Source organism: Nicotiana attenuata, chromosome 2, assembly GCF_001879085.1.
Source record: "Nicotiana attenuata strain UT chromosome 2, NIATTr2, whole genome shotgun sequence".
NCBI lineage: Eukaryota > Viridiplantae > Streptophyta > Magnoliopsida > Solanales > Solanaceae > Nicotiana > Nicotiana attenuata.
Window position 1 is genome coordinate 33,676,493 of NC_031990.1, and position 23,141 is coordinate 33,699,633.

Consider the following 23,141-nt stretch of genomic DNA (forward strand, 5'->3'; position numbering starts at 1 on the left):
ACATGCTCAGTGCTTATCCCTAAAAGTAAACAAAAGAATAACATGAATCCGAAAATATCAACATATGAATCTGCTATGTGAATTCCCAAAGTTATTGATATTGAAGTATTCTTGTTCTGTTGTTCATGTGAGATTGGTATGGATTGGAACTTCAAGAGCAAATAGAATATATGTATTCTTGTATAGTCGAAGAATTTGGCCCACCAGCTACATATATCATAAGCCACAATTTGATTTGCTTGATCGGCAAGAATAGGTGACGTATTTGTTGGCATTCCAAGTTTTATACTACTTGGACGCTAGAAATAAGTAATGTATAATTAATATAGTATTGTAATATCTTGAATTTTATAATTACATCCATCTTTAACTTGTTTTGTTAAACAAATACTTAGTATTTAAGGGCATAAAAGTCTATCAATATTACAGGGATATTCTAGTCGTTCAACATTTAGCATAAATTATTCGTGCTTTTATAATAATATAGATATAGGTAGATAGATAGATAGATATAGATAGATATAGATGATTATTGGATGCACCTTTACAAGTTAGAGGTTTAAATCCCAATTTGTAGGCATGTCTAGTGTCCCTCTTGTATTTTAAATAAGTAGTTTTTTCTTTTATGTATTTGGTTTACTCACTATAATCCCTAAATCTAACACATTGAAATTCTTGATCTCCTTCTGTCATCGTAAAATTTATATAATTAAAACTACTAGTAGCAGCTGATATAGCATTGTTCAATGATTTCAGCATTTTTGATAATGGATTATAGGTATATATGTTAAAAGTCACTAAAGTTGCAAGAATTTTTTTAATTTTAACCTATAATTTCTAAATAATAGCGAATTCATGATAAGAAACCTAAAAGTTGAATATGTCAAATATAAATTCTAGATTCATCTCTTTGTAATAATACACTCATCTCCTTGAAATCCAAGATCCGCCCTCTACTCAAACGGCAATCAGCCCGTTGAAAAAATTATTCCCATTTGATTCAGCTCGTTTTGCTAACGAATCAAATATGGCCCCAATAGGTCCCACTTGACACACATAGACACGACAATGTAGGTATATGGTTAGTGGATTTACATTTTAGTACATCTAATGAGAACTACTCCAAGCTTTGCCACTTCAATAAACATATGGAAAATTCAACAGATGAAATTGGTACAGATGAGTTTTTTGCAAGTTCTATTTACATAAAATGTAGGTCAGCAACTAAAGATAGATGAGAACAGATATCCTATCCGAAACCAAAAATGGAGTTTGTTCGAAAACAATTAAGTTAGCAGCGACACATAACTGACATACAGTTAGGTTTCATCTCAGAATCTCTCCCGTTGATGCACAATGATCACTGCCACGAGACAGAAAATTAGTGCGGGACTTATTCCAGTTACTGAAAGTCTGCAAGAAGAGAAGCTCGGTGGCAGCTGATTCCCTATCATTTGTATTGGAGAGTTGATAATTCCAACTCCACACCTGGAAAGCATTTTTCAGATGCATGCAAAGAGAATTCAGAAACCATGTATTGGGGTCAAAAAAGGGTGGCTAGACGAGAGCTCAAGGCTTTGACCCTGACGAAACCAGTTGTCAACTTCACGTGTACCAAGGTTGTAGCCTATGAAGCAACCTCCATTTCATAGTCGGCCTGCAAACCACATTCAAGCCTGATTGCTGATATTAGCTCAGGAGATATTGCCAGCTGATCCTTGTGCTCTCTGCTGTTTCTTGAATCTCTGATACCATTTCGATTAGAAGCACCACGCTGTCCTTCTGGTCCCCAGCCCCTATATAATATGACTTTGCTTGGTTCTTGGGAAACAAGAACAGCACCGGTAGCTTGCTGCAGATGTAAGTATCAAAAGCTAGGCTTTCAGTAAAACTAGTATTAGTACCCGCGCGATGCGCGAACACAAATCATATCAAATTGTGATGTAGATTGTTTGAGTCATGTGCAAATAACCTTAAAATATAAACCTTTCACATAAAAATTATATAACATTAGATATTAATTATAAAGCAAGATATGAAATTATTATTCAAATCTCGTAGTAGACAACTTTTTTTTTATTTGTAGTAACCTAACCCCTTGATTTTAGTACTTGCATTTCGTTTCGGTGTCAATATTAAAAAAATACTAAATATGTCATGTTGTGATCTATCTTGTTTGAGCATATATATCACATTATTTTAACAAAATTCTTACTATCACTTTGTTTTTGACTCAAAGTCAAATATGTCTTATTCATCACATCATTTTATGTAAATTCTTTTTTATTATTGTTCTTTTCTTGTAGTTATTGTATTATTTATTATTTAATTATTTAATATTGTTATACTGTCATATAATTTTTATTAGATTAATAATTAAATTAATATTTTGCTTATTATCCTTTTAATAGTCTTTAATAAATATAAATATTTTATTCTTGAAATTTGGTATATTTATATGCTTGTAGCCTCTTATTCAGAATTTCTTAATCATTTTAATTTATCAGTAATATTTTCAAAAATATAGCTCAATTATTTAATTTATTTATTTTTCAATTAATTTAAAGTATAAATATCCTAACACTACCTTTATTTCTTTTTATACATCTCTTCCCTACTATAAATTTTAATTAATTTTTATATTAATATTTTACCTATAACCAAAATAATATCATATTATATTTTAAATTTTAACTTTTAATTAGTCAAAAATATTAATACATAAGTTATTTTATTATTACTTTCCAATTTATTTAATTCTCTTATAATTATTTTGTATTAAATGCAGTTAATTTTTAATTATAATTAGTAAAATTACCTATATTAGAAATTAATTTTATATTTTTAATTTTATTTTAATCATAGAAAAAATATTTCTTAATTGTTTGAACACATTATATCTAAATATTGTAGTAATATTTTTGCTGTTGTATTTCTTTGCATGATATTTTCAAAAATAAAAAATTTATGAAATAAAAAATCTCATCTCAAATTCAAATAATTCTTATCATTCTATGTTGTAAATTGGACCGCAATTTCGAAATACTATGCTATGCTTTCAAACTTAAACTAACTACACTCAATTCATATAAATGTTTTCTTAATTGTTTGAACACATTATATCTAAATGTTGTAGTAATATTTTCACTGTCATTTTATTTCTTTACGTAATTTTTTTCTTTTTTAGTTTTAAGNTGGATTTATCCACATTATGACTTTTTTTATCATAATATAAAATACTTTCTCATCTCAAATTTAAATAAGTTTTACCCTTTTCTCTATGATAAAAAATCTGAATTTTTATTTTTTTCTCTATTTATTCTTTATTTCTAATATTATATTATTCAATACCTTATATTATTACATTATCATGTGAATTTTTATTAGCCTGTTTGAATTTAATATCTATGTCTACCACACTCATTCTAATATAATATAGATAAAAATTTAAAAACTTTCTCATCTCAAATTCAAATAATTTTATCATTCTATTTTCTAATTTGGACTGCATTTTCAAAAAAATATGTTGTGCTTTCAAATTTAAACTAACTGCACTCAATTCAAATATTAATCATAGAAAAATATTTTCTTAATTATTTGAACACATTATATCTAAATGTTGTAGTAATATTTACGTATAAAATATTCGCTTGCATGATTCATCAATATTAATATGACTTTATTATTCTTGTTATAAAAATATTTTTTACTGATTATTTAATTGTTTTTACCTTATAAATAATTTGTATACTTTATGTAAGATCTTAATTTGCTGCTTGAATTTATTTAATTTTTAAACTCAATAAATCTTTAGTATCTTAAGTAAATTTTAGTTTTATTTTATAGCTCCAAAGTATAAATAGCCATAGCTTATCTCAATTTACGTCTTTCTATATTTATTATTTACTTCTATTCTAGTTTTATAATTAATTTTTTACCTTTCATATTTCTAGCTAATATAGAAGAAAATCTATGAGTGGATCAATATATAGATATAAATATAGATATAGATACACATATACATATAAATATAAATATAGATATAAAGATTGGATTTGTCTAAGATCTCTTTGGATTATGTATAAGATTTATTAAACTTCTTCCATTAATTATGTTTCCATTTATAATTCTTAATTATTAATTTTGTCTAAAAATTGCCAAGTGGCTTTATTTTAGCTTGCCACTTGGCTTAAGCACAATGCTGTCACGACCCGGATTTCCCTCCCTCGGGAGTCGTGATGGCGCCTACTATTGGGAGCTAGGCAAGCCAAAACTTAACTACTCACTTCGTTAACAAATTACTTCTTTTTAACAAATATAAGCGATAACATGAAATCAGCGGAACTTTAAATTTTTAAGCGGAAGGTAACAATATAATATCTGGGATCAACGTCTATTACAACTTCTAAAACCTCAAATACCCAAAATCTGGTGTCACAGTGTCACAAACTGTCTAAGAGTCACTACATACAAGGTCTGANTAATAACTAATTATTACTCCTAATAACTAGTTTTTGTCCTAAAAACTAACACGTGTCATTTTCTTATTTCGCCACTTGTCACAATTCTATGCCAAACTTCCTTCCTTTTAATAATATATAGATATGCATGCTGCCAAATGAAATGAACAACTAAAAAGCTTATTTACAAACCTCCAGCTTAAAAACCACCTCCCTAACTGAAGTCCCTTTTGCCCTTCCTTTGACATTCACAATAGCAAGAGGATACTTCTTAAAGTGTGCTTTGATCGCTTTGGCAACTCCAGTGACAATATTGCTCCTCCCTGATATAAAGTTGCAAAAGACGACAAGCTGTAAGATCAGGAATCACCAAGACTACTTATCGAATAGTGAGATCATAAGTATGAATTGCAGAAAATGCAGAATTCCTTGTCTCCTCCTCCTCCAACGTGAAAGTTAGAACTTCCTGCCTCCAAGTTCATCATCAGGTCCATCATAAGTGAAACATTCTAACACCCCAAAATCCATATCCCATAACATTGAAGATTTGAGCAAATGCCGGCATCAGTGAAAAGTGAAAAGTAAAGCTTGCAGTGTCATCTCGCTTAAGATGGAAATGCACTGTGGTTGCAAAAGTTTAATTCTTGTTTTCAAAACGAGCAATTATACAACCGACTACACCACAGCAATAGCATATCGAGACAATAGAAGAGGTACTCATATTACCAACAGCAAGCACTGGTTGCTGCTTCATCTTGAGGGCTTGTTTTCTGAGAAGCAGCCTCTCCCTGTTGGAAAGATGTACTTTTTTGGGAGGCATCCCTTCGGACCTACTCCTGTTGGATCTAAGTTCTTGTTGAGGTTTGACGGAATCAACTTCAGACACCTCCTTCCTATAGTCAACTTCCCGAAGTTTATCGACACTTCTGGTCTCAGAAAAGTGGATCTTAACTTCTCCCTAAAATCAGCGAGAAAAGCACACGGAAAAAATTACCATTAACTTCATGAGGGGAAAAAAATAAAGCATAATAATTCCGAAGAGAGAACGAAATTTACCCTGGAAGACTTAGAAACAGATTCATCCACTGCACTTCCAAATGCTTCTTCATCCACATTCACATTGAACATACTTTTCGACTCTTTGGTTGATGAAATAGATTGACGCTGAGGTTGAATTGTATCAGACATAGCCTCAGCCTTGCTCTCATATTGAAAAGAGGAATCACTTGGAAGTTCTTGCTCAGAACTGTGGTCAGTTTCTGAGGAATCACTTGGTAATTCTTTCTGAGAACTGTGGTCAGTGTCTTTCACAGCATCCCCACAATCCTGAATATGAAAGCTAAAATAAACTATTCTCTCTTTCTATTCACACCGCAAAGGAATAAAAATGATAACATGGAGAATGCCAGGACCACATGCAGATGAAACATTTAACACTTGACTGATATCAAGTATATTCAATATATCTCGTGACCATCATAGCTTTGCTCTATGATATAGAAATTCATCTAAAACAGCTTGATTCTACAAGGAATGCTGTGTGTTACAATGATATTCCATGTTTTCATACATGGAGATAAGAATGTGGGTGGCTATGTGTCCACAAGTAATCTTAACTCCAGATTCCTCAATCTCTTAAACTTAGATTATAACAGCCCAGCCCGCTAGTGATATTGTCCGCTCTGGGCCTAGGCCCTCACGGGTTTAAAATGCGTCACTAGGGTCTAAGGCTTGTTAACTTATATACAGAGCATCTCTCTTGTGTTTTGCCGATGTGGGACTCTGTCTAAAGTCTGGGGTGTTACATACACCCCCTCTTAGGGACTCAGCGTCCTCGCTGAGGTTTGCCCCACTGCATGGGATTCGCCTAGACTCAGCACCGAGGTTTGCCACGCCTAACCGGGATTTACCTAAACTCAGTTGAACTCTGACCCACCATCGGCATGGCTGACACAAGAGTGGCCCTGATACTATAACAGGCCAGCCCGCATCTGATATTGTCCGCTCTGGGCCTAGGCCCTCACGGTTTTAAAACGTGCCACTAGGGTCTAAGGCTTGTTAACTTATATACCCAGCATCTCTCTTTAGGCATATAAGTTAACAAGCCTTAGACCCTAGTGAGATGCTGAGTTAACAAGCCTTAGACCCTAGTGATGCGTTTTAAACCTGTGAAGGCCTTGGCTCAGAGCGGACAATATCACTAGCGAGCTGGGCTGTTATAGATGGCATCAGAGCCACTCTTGTGTCAACCATGCCGATGGTGGGTCAGAGTTCAACTGAGTTTAAGCAAATCCCGGTTAAGCGGGGCACACCTCGGTGCTGAGTCTAGGCGAATCCCATGCAATGGGGCAAACCTCAGCGAGAACGCTGAGTCCATAAGAGGGGGTGTATGTAACACCCTAAACTTTAGACAGAGTCCCACATCAGCAAAACATAAGAGAGATGCTGGGTATATAAGTTAAAAAGCTTTACACCCTAGTGATGCGTTTTAAACCCGTGAGGGGCTAGGCCCAGAGCGGACAATATCACTAGCGGGCTGGGCTGTTATATAGGTATTAACTACACATACCAGCCTAATAGATTGTGCGAAGCATAGACAAGATGTCTACATCTAGAAGGCAAGTTGTTTGTGCCTAACGGGTATCTGAAAGATTTTTGAAGGTAACAAGGTCACGGGTTCGAGCCGTGGAAGCAGCCTCTTGCAGAAATGCAGGGAAAGGCTGCATATGATAGACCCTTGTGGTCCAGCCCTTCCTCGCATCCCGCGCATAGCGGGAGCTTAGTGCACCGAGCTTTCACACTTCTAGCTTCATGTGACCTTTTACTGTTATAATACCTTATTTTGGTTGATAAGGGATCTCACATGCAACAAGCATCAAAGATATGAGAAGCAAGTGGAAACATAACATGCTCCTTCAACATTAAGTAATAGAATATACTGTTATCATAATGCATTAATTGTTACCTCAGAAGTGCAAGGACTTGCTAAACTAGACTGACAATTTGTTCCTCTTGCAGCATTAGATGTTCCTGTCTCAGCTACCTGCAAACCAACTATATCCGGGGACTGCATATGAATCATCTCCTCGCTTTTGGTCTGGGTCAAGGCAAATGGTGTGACATTTAGATATAATTAAGAAATGAGCTGGTAAGTGGAAAATAAAAAATTGAAGCAACTCCGATAAGGTAAGATAACACACCAACCGTGACTTCAAGGCCTCTATATTTTGTGTAAGCTTTAAGACATGCAGTTTCAACGACTGCATCAGAAACAAAGAAAAAGAAAGATAAGTACTGGAAAAGTTTATGCAGAAACATCAGAAAGAAAGACAAGTGAAGAAGAAGAGGAAAACCGAAATCTAGAGAAATAAGAAACACTCACAAGGGTAGAGAAGCTTACAAACTGTCATACAAAATGGTTTACCCGCACTTCAACTGCAATATGTCTTACAGAAATATGCTGATACTTTTTTGTTATTTTTTGATTGCTAGAAGTAGAGTGATAGCAATAGACCAAAAAACGTTTGCAAAACTTAACTAGTTGAGAAAACTAGAATTAGAAACAAACACATAAAACACATGAAAGTCACCTTTATCAAAATAACACATCAAAATACGAACACATAAGCTAATACAGATATTGAGTTGTATAGTTGTCTGAGTTGGGTAAGGACTTCCAATGCTCAGATTCTTCCACACAGTACCAGAGCTAACCTTTGTAAGTCCATCATCGCATCCAAATCAGGTTACACGTACAGGAGGGTGTTTGAGTTATAAGGTTGTCGCGCTTGGCTTGTGCAAGAGTTTCCAATGGGCTTTATAAAAGTCTTGGCTACTCCACTCATAACCTTAAGGTTTTGGATTGGATGTTGGATTCTTTCACAGATAAACTTACCATGAACCCTTCCTTTTCCACCAAAAACCCCATGTTTCTACTTCAAATTTTAAAACCATGCCAAAGTCAACTACTAAAATTAAGAGGTATTATATCTGGAATCTTCACCTTAACTACTAGAACATTACCTGGCGTCGCTGAGCCTCAATAGAACGCTTCATTGCTTCTCTTTTACTTAGAAGAGTCTGAGGCCTCAAAGAAGCAGGCCTTTCATAGTTCTTTCCCCGGTACACAATGATCGCATAACCCTTATTTACTCGCTCAACAGCAACTAGTATTCCCCCACTCTCTCCCTCCAACATCCTAGCTATTTGGTTTACCTCCTCAATGCTTTTCCTCCCGGTTATTACCTTTACCAATTCCCTATATTTCCAATGAAGGTGCATGTTCTCTACTGTTCCATCAAAGACTCCCCGCCTACCTGAGCATCAGCAAAGAAGTACGTGAGTCAACCTCCATAAGTATTTTGGCAAAGACATAGGCTTGCAGTACAGAAGCCCTCACCAAGAAGTAAGAAAGGCTTCATTCTCAAGCCAATCTTCCGTAACATGAATCTTTCTTCTTCAGTTATTCCCTCTTTATCCAAATCAGCTTGCTGTGGCATCTCATCCTCCTCAAGCTCCACAAGGAGCTGCTCTGCCTTGGCTTTCTTTTCTATTGCCTGGCATGAAAATATAAAACATTCAAAAATAAATATCAGAATCTGCAAGAGAGCGGGTAGATGCAACCATAATGAACACATACAGTGGCTAATTTATCTGCAGTTCTCTTGATAGCTGCTTCCATGGAAGTCAGTTTCTTTTTTTCTTGAACACCTTTTTGGTCATTTTGGTTTGCATGTTCATCATCAGAAACACTTCTCGCTATGGACTTTTTCCGTTCCTTAGTATTTGCCACTGATGAACTAAAACCACTCTTCTTTTCCTCTTCGACAACTTGCTTTCTCCGTTCTGCTATTGCTGAAGAGACTGCAGATGGCAAGAAGTCCTTTCCTCGGTAAAAGACAATAAATTCCTTATCCCTAGAGAGCAAGGTTCCTCCAGTCAACCACTGCAAAGTTTACTTTTTTGTGAACCACAATAGGATAAGTTCTACAAAGTATAGTTTGCTTTCATAAGAAAGCCAAGTGTTGTATAATGAAATAAAAATATCATCAAAGGCTAAAATAAATTCACAAACCTTAAGCTCTTCCGCCATCAGTTCACTGTTAGTGTTCTGAACTCCTCTTTTAACGGCAACTTTTGCAATTTCACATTTCTCCCAAAGCTTCACAATTGCAGCAGCCAATCCTTGGAGTTTTCTGTTTCTGCCTGATAAAAATACACGAGCAAGTATAACAAGAGTTGTCTAGTAAAATAACAGTCTCGCAATCAGATACAACGTACCTAATGCAAAATGGCAAGGCAAAGGTCGACCAAGTCTTTTCAGTGTTGTCATTTCATCATTTGTCAATTTAGGTTTTACTCCGTATGGAAGTAGACGGAAAGGTTTCTTGTACCCAGGGACTACAGCTGGCAGAAGATCTGCATCGATAGGCAATGGCTCACAACCCCACCAATCAGTAAAGCGAGGGCCAAGTCCTTCCAGTAGCTTGTCAGCTTCTTCAGTAAGTTCTGCCTCTCCAGGCAATTGAAATCGGACTCTGTCTGGAGAACCTACACCCCGGATTACGCATGTAGGAGACTTTCTGTCCGATGCATCAGATTCTATGGCATCCATGTCGGATGAATTAGTCGTATGCTCTTCGGTACCCGTGAACAAGTCAGGACTAGCATCTTGCCCGCTGTTACTCTCGGAGAAATAAGGATACTTGTAATCAGCTCCTCTATACAGAATTATATTACTTCCAGATCTCCAGATAACCAAACCTCCAGTTTTCCTCTAAGAATATTAAAATAAGCCAAAAGAAGGTTAAAAATTATAACAGTGGTATAATGCATATCTAAAGAACTTTACAAGTTATGAACTCTACCTTTGAAATGTAATACCGTTAAACTGCAAACTATTTTAATTCTTGATAAGTAAACTCATGCCATAGATAACATATCAGAGACATCTCTACTTTGAATTACTCACAGCGAATGTGCAAAAACAGTGCAATGACCATAAGTATACTAGGATCAATCAACCACCAGCATAAAGTTAAGGCTTTAATATCGGCATTTGATATAATCATTAAAAAGGTGTAATTTCCCCCAATTCCGGTTAACATCAAAACTTCAAAATGGAGAATACATCTCGAGGAAACAGTTATGGAGAACATTCTTCTAATATTTATATCCTTTCCTGCACATTTAACCATTTCCTTTCTTTAGCCGTTTAATTGCATTTGTAACCAGGGGCGGATGTAGAGTGTACGTTATGGGTTCATCTAAGCCCAGTAGCTTTGGCTGGGACCTTGCATATGTATTAGAAAATTCACCAAATAGTTGCTTTCCAACCCAGTAAATCAAATGATCCCGAACTCAAACCCATAAAGTTTAAATTCTAGTTCCGCTTATATACAAAAAAAAAAGCATGATAAATGAGAATTGGGGAGTAACTGTTAACCTCTAATAACTCATGAGTCCTCTTCATATTCAACCTACACAAGTCCTCACAGGTAATCTTAACGAGCTCGATACGCCTCCATCTTTCATGAATACCATTCACAATCCCCTCAGTAATCCCAGCTTTACCTATCTTCAATTTTTTCCTTAACCCAATCCCAAGTGTCCTCAGCCTCCTCAACTCTTCAGCTGGCAAAGTCAGTTCAGCTAAACTAGGCGCTCTCTCTTTCTTATTATCCTTATTCTTCAGCCTTTCTTTCTCCTTCTCCTTTAAAAAATTACCCCTCAGTTCATGAAACTTCTGTATACTGTTCCCTAAACCGGGTTGTGGTACCGGGTTTTCGGGCGTGCTCCAACTAACGTCAAGCGTGTGACCCACACGATACTTGGGTAATTGGCTAGGCAAAGGAACAAAAATTTGTCCAGCTGAGGAAGAATTGGAATTTTCTGGGGTTGTTTCTTGGTTTTGGGGGTTTTCCACGATATAGCCGAGGCTGCGAAGTTTGTTGGCGATTCTTTGAATGGCGGATTCAGGTAAAGGTGAAGTATTATTAGGGGAAGTGGCGAAAACGGGAATGGAGGAACGGGAAAAGAAGGGTTTTAGGGAAAGAGGGTGTGTGGTGGAGAAAAAAGGAAGGGAAGGGGAGGGGTAAAGGAGGGTTTTGGGAGGGTTTAAGGGATGGAAGTTGCAGAGAGGAAGCAACATTGGTGTGGAGAAGACAGTGGCAACTGACGCTATCCTTACTCCTTACATGAGATCAAATGTTGGGAATTTTAGTAGGCGTTTGGACATAAATATTGTAATTTTTGAAAAAAAAATAATACTAGTAGTTTTTTTAGCTAAGTTGAAAAATGGTACTATTTGGAATTTAAAATTATATTTGGACATGTAATTCACTAAAAAAAATATTACAGTATTGTGAGTGGGAAAAAAGTTTTTTTTTCATTTTCGAAAAATTTCTAAAATCTTACAAAATTTTATGAACATACATATTTTTTTTAAAAAAAGTTCGAGAAAAAGGAAAAGAATTTAACGGACAAATGGGTCCTAAGATGTTTGCATCTGCTATTCTTTGGGGAGTGAATTAGTTACAACTAGTTGGATTAAAATTGTAGTTAGTAACTTTACCAGTTGTCGCTAGGATAATTTTAGTCCACCAAAAATTTGCTCCGGCACTTGATTTTAGCCTTCCAACACTAAAAATTATTTTTAGGGCGTTTGGGACTTCGAATGAATTTAGGCAGCAAAGAAAGTAAAAGGCACATACGAATTTACACTAATTTCTTCCGAACTTGTATTAATATATGAATACAAGAACACAACAAAGCCAACCTTATGGCCAAGAACAAAGAACACCCTAGTTCCTGCCCCAAAATAATTTTCCGCCCTTAGGAATATACTTAGACGTTTTTGGCTAACAATTTTTCCACAAGACTAAGTTCTTTTGGTAAAGGCGAGGAATTGCCCAAAATTTGAGCAGCTCACTACTTTGTTTGCTGATGAAAAGGGAGAAGATGAGCCAAATGAGGAAGAGTATGAGACTACATATCAAGGCTTATGGTGGTGCTGAAAAATGCCGAAGATACTTTGTCGAAGACGACGAATTCTTCGGGTGGGGGTGGTTTTTTAGCCCCTTGACAAGGTCCCTCGGCAGATGTGGGTTATGTCTAAGGATTTTCATGATGGCCTTGGCACACAACCTGAAACATTAGAGCAACAACATGACGAGCAGCTCGGTATGACGGACTATGCGGGGTTGACAAACGCACCTTGACGGGTAAGGCGCATGTCACATAGACGTGTAGGAGAAAAGAATTCCTAAGTCTGATTTCAAGAGTGAAAACGCCTAAGGCTAAGAGTAGCCTTTGTGAGAAAATCTGAAGGTCAAGAATGATCTTTTATACACGGTATTATATTTTGAGTATGAGTTTCTTTGTATGCTCAGTTTTAAATAGGTAAGAGCAAATATTAAAAGTAGAATTTTTCATATGGCTATTGTATTTTATTGTTATTATTATTACTATTATTATTATTTGTTATTTTAAAGTGATAAAACTACAAGAGAAGAATATGAAAATAAAACGACGAATCTAACCTAGACTATTGAATGTGAAAATAGAGAAACTCGCTAGGCATCTCTTAGAAATGCACACAGTAAGAGAAAATGAATAGCCTAGTAGCAACACTCTAGCTCCATCTACTTTACCTATGGATATGGATACAGAAAATTTAAATACCTACACAATTGGATCAATTAATTTAGAGTCTATAATTATCCAAATTACCCCAGAAGATAAGCAAAGAATTTATGATCCTTGGAAATTCTCCCTAATTATAAAACTCCATGGGAAAAGGATCCTATATCAAATTCTAAAAAATAAAATGCAAGAGCTATGAAAACTCAACAAAATAGTGTTACGGAGAGAAGAAATAGAATGCTCCTAGAAATGATTAAGTCAATGATGGCACAAGCTAACCTCCCAATTAGCTACTAGGGTGATGCGTTGCTTACTGCTACCTCTTAACCGAGTGCCTACAAAGTCAGTTACTACTATTCCATATGAGTTATGGACTGGAAGACACCCCGACCTGAGTGTATTAAGACCTTGGGGTTGTGCTGCTTATACACATGATTCCTCTCATAAATATGGCAAATTGGGCCCGAGGGGAAAGAAAAGTATCTTTATAAGATACTCTGAAACCTCAAAGGGTTATGTGTTTATAGGTCAGCAAGACAGTGAGAGTGTAACTGAGTTTGAATCACGAGATGTCACATTCTTAGAGGATGAGTTCCCTAATAAGGGAGAGGTAGGTCAATACCTAACCTTATTTGAGATAATAGGTCAAGAAGTACAAGGATCACTTCACTCGAGTGAGAGAATTTTGGCAGATGATGAATTAGTTTCTCATTAAAGACCTCCTTCATCATCAGATGCGAATGAAAGTAATCCTTCTACATTTAGTGGAAGTGACCAAATAGATCTTGTTCCAAGTGGGAGTGAGATGGTCACAAATCTTGTTCCAAGTGGGAGCAGGATGAATGATCTTGATCCGAGTGGGAGAAACATTGATCCAAATGGGGACAATGATGAATCACAAATAAAACGTGGTTCTCGTAAAAAGATTCCCCGCCGATGATTTGATGTTGAAGGCGGCGAACTATTTATGATGCTCCTACAAGAAGAAAACGAACCTAAAAATGTAAAAGAGGCTATTTCATGCCCTTCTAAGAATAAATGGACAAAGGCAATGGAAGATGAATTGGAGTCTATGAGAGTCAACAAAGTTTGGGAACTAGTTGACCTCCCTGAAGGACGCAAAGCAATTGGGAGCAAATGGGTTCTCAAAATTAATCTCAAGGCTGATGGCATAGTTGAGAGATATAAGTCTCGACTGGTGGTGAAAGGGTATACACAGCAGAAAGGAATAGTCTACGAAGAGACTTTCTTGCCTGTTGTACGATTTGTCTCAGTTCGCCTGGTTCTAGCTATTGTTGCAAGTTTGGATCTTGAATTACATCAAATGGATGTAAAGACTGATTTTCTCAATGGAGAACTAGATGAAGAAATGTATATGGAACAACCTGAGTGTTTCATTGAAAAGGGTCATGAACAAAAGGTTTGTAGACTTTTGAAGTCTATTTATGACCTCAAACAATCTTCAAGGCAGTGGTATATACGCTTTCTGAATGTTCTTGTATCCAATGGTTTTACCATGATGGACGAAGACCATTGCGTTTATACCAAGAGATCAAGAAATAAGCTTGTGATTTTAACATTGTATGTAGATGATATACTTATAGCTGGAAATAATAAGGAGTTTATAACCGAGATAAAGTCATGGCTGTCATCTCAATTTGAGATGAAAGATATGGGTGAAGCTGCATATATTCTTGGAGTTAAAATTTCAAGAGATCGTCCAGAGAAACTATTGTATCTCTCACAAGAGAATTACATTAGAAAAGTTCTTGAACAATTCAATATGCAAAATAGTAGCCTAGTTGAAAATCCTATTAGTAAAGGTCATACCTCGGGAAGTCAGATGTGTCCTAAGACTCCTGAAGAGACAGAAAGAATGAGTCGAGTTCCTTATAGGAGCGCAGTCGGAAGTCTAATGTATGCTATGGTGTGCATTAGACCTGATATTTGTCAAGCAGTTGGCTTGGTAAGTAGATATCGGACCGACCCAGGTTTAGAACATTGGCAAGCAATAAAGAGGATCATGAGATATCTGAAGGGAACTGCTAATTATGCCCTTTGTTATCAAGGCGGTAAGGATCTGCAACTAATTGGATACAGTGATGCTAACCATGGAGGAGATCTAGACAAGAGGAAGTCTACCTTAGGATATGTTTTCTTACTCAGTGATGGGGCCATATCATGGAGTATTAAGAAATAATCATGTGTATCACCATCTACGATGGAAGCCGAATACGTGGCTCTCGCATCAACAACACAAGAAGCTGTTTAGTTAAAAAGTTCTTGGAGCACTTGTTGGATATCACTGAAAATACTGAACCAGTATTAGTCTACTGTGACAGTGAGGCTACAATATCCTCCACCAAGGACCCTAAATTTTGTTATAAAACCAAACATATAGATATCAAGTATAACTATGTGAGAGACATGGTTAGACGTACGGTAGTGAATGTGAAGGATGTGTCAACAAAAGATATGCTAGCAGATCCATTGATCAAGCCTTTGTCTAGAGATGCATTTGTGAGACACACTGGGTCTCAAGGCTTGCGTAGGCTCTGAGATACTTTATTTTGTTATTTATTTTCCCGTGTTCACAAACTTGATGTTCTTTGATATTAAATAAAGTTGATTTACATATTTTTATTGTTGAATGTTATGTACATTCTTTGTTCATTTTTTATAAGTATGTCGAGTAGACAAGAGGTTGGCCTTCTTACAAAGGAAACCGCCTCCTTATCTTAGTGATGTAAGGAGATGAGACCTAATGTTAAGTAAAATTATCATAAGGATAATTTGAGAGCTATTTGCTTAAAATCAGAATGTTGCTTAAACAATGACATAAGGTCATTAGAGTAAAAAATGTTCACCTAGTCTACTTTGTGAGGTAGATGTGAGTTAAAAATGATATTGTAGATCAAATAACTCAAATTTAGATACTTATGGTGTCTAAATATCATCTGTACAACATTCTTTATGAGATAAAAACATGCGCTCGTTGGGAAAAGGGAGAAAATACTGTAGCACGTGTTTCATACCATGTGTGCTAATGTCGACCAATTGGGTTAACATAAGTCGATTCTCAACTTATTGTTGTGTGAGACCCAGAGCTTTTATGATAGCTCAAGATTTTGTACTCTTGGAGATTTCGATCAAATACTCGAGAATTAGTGTGATGTTAGCTATATTAGTGTGTTTCCAAAAGATCATGTACGGTCTAGCGGAGCATATCTAGAAAAACAGTCATACTAATGTTAAAGGAATCGTGAGAAGAGGAAGATCATTGATGAAATCTCATTTACTTGTATTCACTGGTGCACCAATTATAACTTATGAGTTATGATTGAGAATACAAGAAATAATAATATATGAGATTTTGAGACTATATCAAATGTGATTTATATGATCTAGGGTACTGCATACTTTATGATCTACTTGTAGGTTTGCACTCGACAAGAGGCTATATACTCCTACAGATGTATAGCACTTAGCTCTCACAGTGTGCTGATCGCACGGTCTACTTCACTGTATGAATGATTAAGGAGATGAGAATATATTTCTCAGATTAGATGAGCACTCCCATTATGTGTGAGTGGGAGATGTAGAAAAATTGGGTCCACCCATAAGGGGTGCTTTAAGGCCCAATAGGGTTATTAGTTAACCCTAATATTTCCTATATAAGTACACTTAATGTGTACATTAAAAATATACTCTAAGCAGTATTTTTTCATGCTCTCTCTCTCTCAATCCAAACAAGGGTTTAGACTGTGGAATTGGGGGTTGCTTCAACACACTGTGACCACCACCGCCGACCAGTAATTCCAGTCGCGGTTCAATCCATTTTCGCTTCCGCTTCACGAAGAACAAGTAAGTTCTCATTTTATGTTTTACGAACTAATCTAATGTGTTTAGATTAACGTGTTCCTTCAATTAGCAATTGGAAGCACATAATGTACCCTGTTTGCTTTTTCTTTCCCCTCTTCACATTATTGTCATCTTTTAGCATATTTTTTAAAGAATCTTTTTTAATGATCTTTACTTTCTTGAGTTGATTGTCAAGTTCAACAATTTGATTGTAGTGATTTTAGTTTCCAACATCTTCTAGTGTGCAGAAGAAGTGAATCAACTAATTCTCCATTGTTCCGGCAAATGTCAAGCAAAATTTCTTCAAAACTTGCTACATGTAAATGTATATACTTGGATTTTTTTATTCATACTTGTAACTTAAAGAGATTCATATTTGACGTTTTTTGTTAATGTGCAGTAAAATGGGGAAGACGAGTACTTATGATTTTATGAAATATGGTATAGTGGACAACCTAGTGATCTTAAGATCGCTTATTAGTTATAAACATTATCGTTTTTTATAAAATGAGAGATCGTGGTAAAATCAATTGATCGCCTATGTGTTATCTAGAAATTGCCCATGTATTATTATGATCTTCTAAGTGTTATCGGGTTGATCGCTTAATAGTTATTACCAAGATTATTTTTTTATAAAGTAGAAGATCTTGGTGAAATCTCTATATATCATTGCTGAAGTGATCTTCAGTTGATTGCCCATTAGTTATTAGCAAGATCATTTTATTATAAAGTTAGAGATCCTAGTAAAATTATAAATTGTCTATGTGTTGTCTAAAAATCGCACATGTATTATTATAGCCTAAGTGATCTTCGGTTGATCGCTTATTAGTTACTAGTATAATTACTTTTTTTATAAAGTTGGGAATCCTGGTGAATCATAGATTATCTGTTATCTAGAGATGATTCATCTATAATTTATGATCGCCTAAGTGATATTCAATTGATCACGTATTAGTTATTACCATGATCATTTTTTATAAAGTGAGAGATCCTGGTGAAATCATATATCGCTTATGTGTTATCTAGAAATCGCCCATGTATTATTTATGATCGCCTAAGTGATTTTCGATTGATTGCTTATTAGTTATTACCAGGATCATTTGGGCAATTATTGGATAACATGTAGGCGATCCATAATGTCAGAATTTACTACTTTATAACGCCTAAGTGGTCTCCGGTTCATCGCTTATTAGTTATTACCATGATCATTTTTTAAAGTGGGAGATCCTGATGAAATCTTCGCCTATGTGTTATCTAGAAATCGCCCATATTTTATTTCTGATGGCTTAAGTGATCTCCAGTTGATCGCTTATAAGTTATTACGAGGATCATTCTTTATAAAGTGGAAGATCCCGAACTACATATGTATTATTTATGATCTCCTATGAATAAATGGGCAATATATCATTACAAGAATTAGGCAATTTAAGACCGCCTTTCGTATAACATAGGCGATTATATCCATTCTTATGTGATTTGAGAACTAAATCTTAGGCTATTCAACTTCATAGTATAAAAATCATAAGAACCTCATTGTTAACAACATAAAATAATCTAAGTAGGCGTTTTCTTATATATACTTGGCGCTTTCAAATATAATATTGGCAATTATGTTCATCTTAAAAGTAATCTTATTATTTCGTTTATTTTAATAATTTGAAACATTCACTTATTTATAACTTAGTCAAAATTATAGATTACAAAAACAACAACAAAAGTTATTCACGAACATTGTATTCCCAAAAAAAATATAACATTAAATGGCTTAACATTATATACTATATAGTTAGATCAACTCCAAACTACATACATGGATAACTTAATTGTTTCTACTTCACAAATTTCAAATTATTTAACAAACTTAATTTTATAAAGTTCTCTTCCAATATTTGGAGAGTTGTGGAATAGTAAAATGTTAATCTTCTATGACCCTTAATGGGATATAAAGTAGAGACCTAAAGTTACTACCATCAACGATAAGGCTCATCCACATTAAAAGCATGACTCCCAAGCTCCAATACCCACTCCTGAAATGGTCTGATCTCCTCCCCTTTTTAATTTGGATCAATCGTAACTACAATAACTCTTGAATATCACTTCTTGTCTGTCAGAAACACTCCCCAGCAGGCCACCAAAACACTCCAGGTTAAATGGTATGCACCACCAACAGGTTGGACAAAACTAAATATAGACGGGGCATGCAATAAAATAGATAGCGGTATAGGTGGAGTATTTAGAAGCAATACGGGAAAGTGGAATTTAGGCTTCCATAAATACTGTAATGCTCTATTTTCTTTACACACGGCGCTCCAAGAGGGACTTCAGTTGGCTTCAAAGGATGCTGCATCCCATTATTCGCATACAACTTTCATAATTTACAAGTCAGAATCACAATGAATGTTGGAAGAAATCATACATTTTGGCCAATGCATATATGAATGAATGATATTGAGCTTAACAAGTATCTCCTATTTACAGCTGTTTCTTTTTCTCTTATATAAACCATTGTGGAAGCTTCAGTTGCAAAGAACATGTCTGCAGATTGTATATGTAAAGGGCATTCATGCAATGGCCGTGCGACTATCCCTGTGTATGGATCATGTTAAATAAGGAATGACATCAATACTGAGACAAACGGCAATAGTTCTTTTATTTATTCATTTTCATTGAGAAAATACAAAGATGACTTTTTCTCTATCAACTTTTTACTGCTCTAAACTCACATTTTAGCCTGCAAGTACTGATCGACAGTAAGAGGTTTGGGACCGCCAAACCAGTTGATCATAAATATCTCTTCAATCTCTATTTTGAAGATCTGGAAATTGTGACCCTTGGGCCAACCTGCCATTGGTTCAAAATAGTGACCGATGAATAATGGTGTTCATAAAAGCAAGCATAGGAAGATGGTAGTACTATAGAATGGGAGATAAAGTCAAGAAGATGGTGTTTACCTTTCATCTCAGGGTGTTTTGTGAATAAAGCAGTTTGAGCAAAGCTAGTTTCCTTCGGATCTCCATTAAGCAACTTCAACTAAAACAGCACGAAGATAAAGTTTGATAATGTGGATGATACTTTTACAGTTTAGGACAAAGAAACTACAAAAGGAACGGGCAACTTGTAACATTCTTGACATTCAAGCCATAAGTTTACATATCAGCAGCTTGTTCATATGCTTGCCAAGTGAATCCATCCACATCGTAATTGCTCCAATTAGCACAACATAGAACAATAGCAACCATAGTGAAAACAGATTCTCTAATTATACATGTTATGACATTTTCAAGCACTAATTAGGAATTAGATCAAATATTGTTTTTTTTTTCCTTTCCTCTTGTCTCTTTCAACATTGATGCCAACCAACTACGGTGCCAAAATGCAAAAGGTATCACCAGTTAGTGGGAAGTTCAAACTAGCAGTCTGTTTCAGAATTAAATGTGTGCAGCGATGTGCAAGTATACTTTAAAAATTCCTGGGCAGCATAACATTGAGATTTCGAGAAGACTCAAATTAAACAAAAATGTCAAATACATGGTAAAGGTTGCCATTAACAAATTCCGTCTACCATAAAGTTCAACAATTGATAACTGTCTAGCTGGAATTGGTCACGGAAGAGGATTATCAAGTTCTACCATCCACAAATGCACAGATTAATTTTACTGCTAAAGGGCATATAGCAATGAAATGTAGAATTAAGGGAACATTTAGGGGATGCACTGAACTTTGGAGTGAAGAAAAGAGCCTGGAAGAGTGGGATACAAAATATTCATCGAGCTACATAAAACTCTTGTTTAAAAGAGAGGAGTTGTTAGTGCAACTACCTTTCCTATGAGGGTAATTTTGGCGCAAGATGGGTTCTCAGGATCTGTCTTTCCACAACTGCCAATGGCGTATTCACTGATTGTAAGTGATGATCTCTGGTCTTTTAATGCATTTCTAGCGGTGGGATCAAGAGTTGTTAAGTAGAAGTACGGTATGCCACGACCTTTGTCTGGTAACCCATCACTAAATGAGACAACATTCCTGCACAACACAATGTACTTCACAAGATTCAAGACTACCAAAACAAGTTATGACTGGTAACAAAAATAAGATTAAACAGCTTCATATCCATAAAGGATCAGATTCGACAAATCCTCCATCTCTAGTCCTAAAGTTACTTGGGGTTCAAGAAACATAAAGTTCTACGCTGAGAGCTTCTAAAGATTTCAAAGCCCCAATCCCTTCAAAATTGAACAAAGAACTATATCCTCAATTAAGATTATCACCTTTCAACTTTTTCTATGTAGACCTTTCCTTTTCCTAGAGTGACACTTGATATACGATCGTGCTATCTAGAAGATGGTATAAGAAATAGGATAAATTATATGCTAAGAGTAATTCTGAAACAAAATACATTTTTAATACCAATTAACATTACGACAATCTGCTTGACCATTCCCCTTCTGAACATCAAACAAAGGACACTCAGAACTTCTTCTTTTTTGTATTGGCATGAGATTTCTGAACATCAAGATACTCTTACTGCTGAAATGCTTTTCAAACATATTCCACTTTAGAATTTAAGACGGTAAGATAGTCAGAATCTATACATAAGCAGAACTTAAATGTGCAAGAAACAAATGAAAGAGTTTCCCAAACAAAGTCCAAAGATGTCTAACATACCCGAACGGTGCTCCTCCCATATCACTTGCTATAGTACTGCAAAAGAAAGGTCACTAAATCAGCTGTCAGTTTAAATTTTACCAGGGCTTTTAATCAGCAATTTGTTAGTGTCATTCATTTTTCCATTCTTAACAACAATCTTTAAGCCAGTACTGTTATAGCCAATCAATTGACTTTAGCTGCCACAAATGACAGCATAGACAACAAAGCAGCTGTAATTCAGATTTTAACATGTTAAAATCGACAAGGGGGTAGGAAAATGAAACTGCATCTGATCAACCAAAAAATAAAAATCAAGAACAGCCAATCAATCAACACCCCAAGATCCCAAACTAGTTGGGGTTGGCTAAGAATCATAGACCACAGTAAAAGATTCGATCTTTCAGACAAAAAGATACTAATTCGATAATTTCACGCAATTAAGTAAGAATATTAAAGCTATGGTCTACGAGACAGAAGAAAAATACTTACTTAAGAACACCCCAAGAACTCTGAGAAACAAGCCAACGAGCAAAGAGGGCAGCATCATCTGGCTTGGGTCTGGTCAGTGAAAGTATAAGAGGGCGCCCATTAACAAATTCTTGGGATAAAGCCAAGAAAAACACCAAAGGAAGTAAAAATGAAGCTGCCTTGTTGATATTCATGCTGTTTACTGTATTCTAAAGTAAAGACTGGAGAAGGAAATGTAAGAGTATTGCAATTTATAGATAAGAGAGTTTCCGGTATTTATATGCTTGCTTAGTACAAAGTAATAATTACTCTTATTTTTTTATGGATTTTGCAATTTTGACTGATAATAGAAAAGTAAAAAAGCCAAATGGAAAGTGCAGTTTTTTACTTTGTAACAGAAGAGAACAGATCAAGAAGTTGCCAGGGGGATCAGCATGATGCGTACACGAGAAAAATTATACGTAGTATATTAAAACAAGCATAGGCACAAAAATGTGAAGGATAACGTGGGCGTGGGGTATAAAAAGTGCTAATTCTGCTGTACTTTATTTGTGAGGAAAGGCTGTAGGGATACCTATGTCACATTTTTCTATCCCTTTCTTTAGGCATTGTAATGCGAAAACTCATTGTCCTACGGTCTCTTTGGTATAACGGAAAATGTTTTGGAAAATATTTTCTTAGAAAATAAGTAATAATATTACTTATTTTTTGGTGTTTGGTACGCAAATTAAGAAAAATAACTTCTTAAAAGTATTCATAAAAAATTTAGATACAATAAACATGAAGCCATAAACTTTCGAACCAACAACCTTCCGAACCCACAAATGTCATAAACTTCCGAACCGCTAAACTTTCGAACCCGTAAACTCTATAATTTCTAAACCCGCAAACTTCCAAACACATAAACCTCCAAACTCATAACTTAGGAACTCGTAAAATTTCGAACCCGTAAACTGAAAAATAAAAAAACAAGAACTGAAAATATAAAAAAAAAATTAGTACTATATATTTTGCCGCGGAGGGGGGGGGGGGTTGGGGGTGGGTGGGATGGTGCAGAAAACAAAA

At 35.5% G+C, this 23,141-nt stretch overlaps 2 protein-coding genes across 3 annotated transcripts; both read right to left on the bottom strand.

The window, feature by feature from the left end:
* LOC109206859 (CRM-domain containing factor CFM2, chloroplastic) lies at window positions 1,109–11,665 on the bottom strand. The gene is made up of 12 exons (XM_019369722.1): window positions 10,906–11,665; window positions 9,741–10,236; window positions 9,535–9,665; window positions 9,100–9,405; window positions 8,860–9,016; window positions 8,484–8,776; window positions 7,661–7,720; window positions 7,426–7,557; window positions 5,517–5,786; window positions 5,187–5,418; window positions 4,653–4,783; window positions 1,109–1,852 (listed from the first exon to the last, which is right to left on the bottom strand). The coding sequence occupies exons 1-12, from the start codon at window positions 11,608–11,610 to the stop codon at window positions 1,628–1,630; spliced, it is 3,138 nt and encodes a 1,045-aa protein (XP_019225267.1). The 5' UTR covers window positions 11,611–11,665; the 3' UTR covers window positions 1,109–1,627.
* LOC109206868 (protein CREG1) lies at window positions 19,213–22,450 on the bottom strand. 2 transcript variants are annotated; one of them, XM_019369732.1, is made up of 6 exons: window positions 22,098–22,450; window positions 21,627–21,662; window positions 20,783–20,984; window positions 19,916–19,994; window positions 19,688–19,805; window positions 19,213–19,550 (listed from the first exon to the last, which is right to left on the bottom strand). In XM_019369732.1, the coding sequence occupies exons 1-6, from the start codon at window positions 22,268–22,270 to the stop codon at window positions 19,526–19,528; spliced, it is 633 nt and encodes a 210-aa protein (XP_019225277.1). In that variant the 5' UTR covers window positions 22,271–22,450; the 3' UTR covers window positions 19,213–19,525. The 2 variants fall into 2 exon arrangements, with proteins under 2 accessions (XP_019225277.1, XP_019225284.1); XM_019369739.1 differs by lacking the exons at window positions 21,627–21,662; window positions 22,098–22,450 and adding an exon at window positions 21,369–21,606.

Bases quoted from the DNA above. Each gene is read 5' to 3' on its own strand.
- LOC109206859 (XM_019369722.1), bottom strand. From the start codon at position 11,610: ATGTTGCTTCCTCTCTGCAACTTCCATCCCTTAAACCCTCCCAAAACC. The intron at 9,406-9,534 runs GTTTGTGAATTT...TAAACTTTGCAG, and splicing joins TGATGGCGGAAGAGCTTAAG to TGGTTGACTGGAGGAACCTT. The intron at 7,721-8,483 runs GTAATGTTCTAG...TTTCTGATGCAG, and splicing joins TTGAGGCTCAGCGACGCCAG to TCGTTGAAACTGCATGTCTT.
- LOC109206868 (XM_019369732.1), bottom strand. From the start codon at position 22,270: ATGAATATCAACAAGGCAGCTTCATTTTTACTTCCTTTGGTGTTTTTC. The intron at 21,663-22,097 runs GTAAGTATTTTT...TTTCTTTTGCAG, and splicing joins AGTTCTTGGGGTGTTCTTAA to TACTATAGCAAGTGATATGG. The intron at 20,985-21,626 runs GTATGTTAGACA...TGTGTTGTGCAG, and splicing joins ATGGGAGGAGCACCGTTCGG to GAATGTTGTCTCATTTAGTG.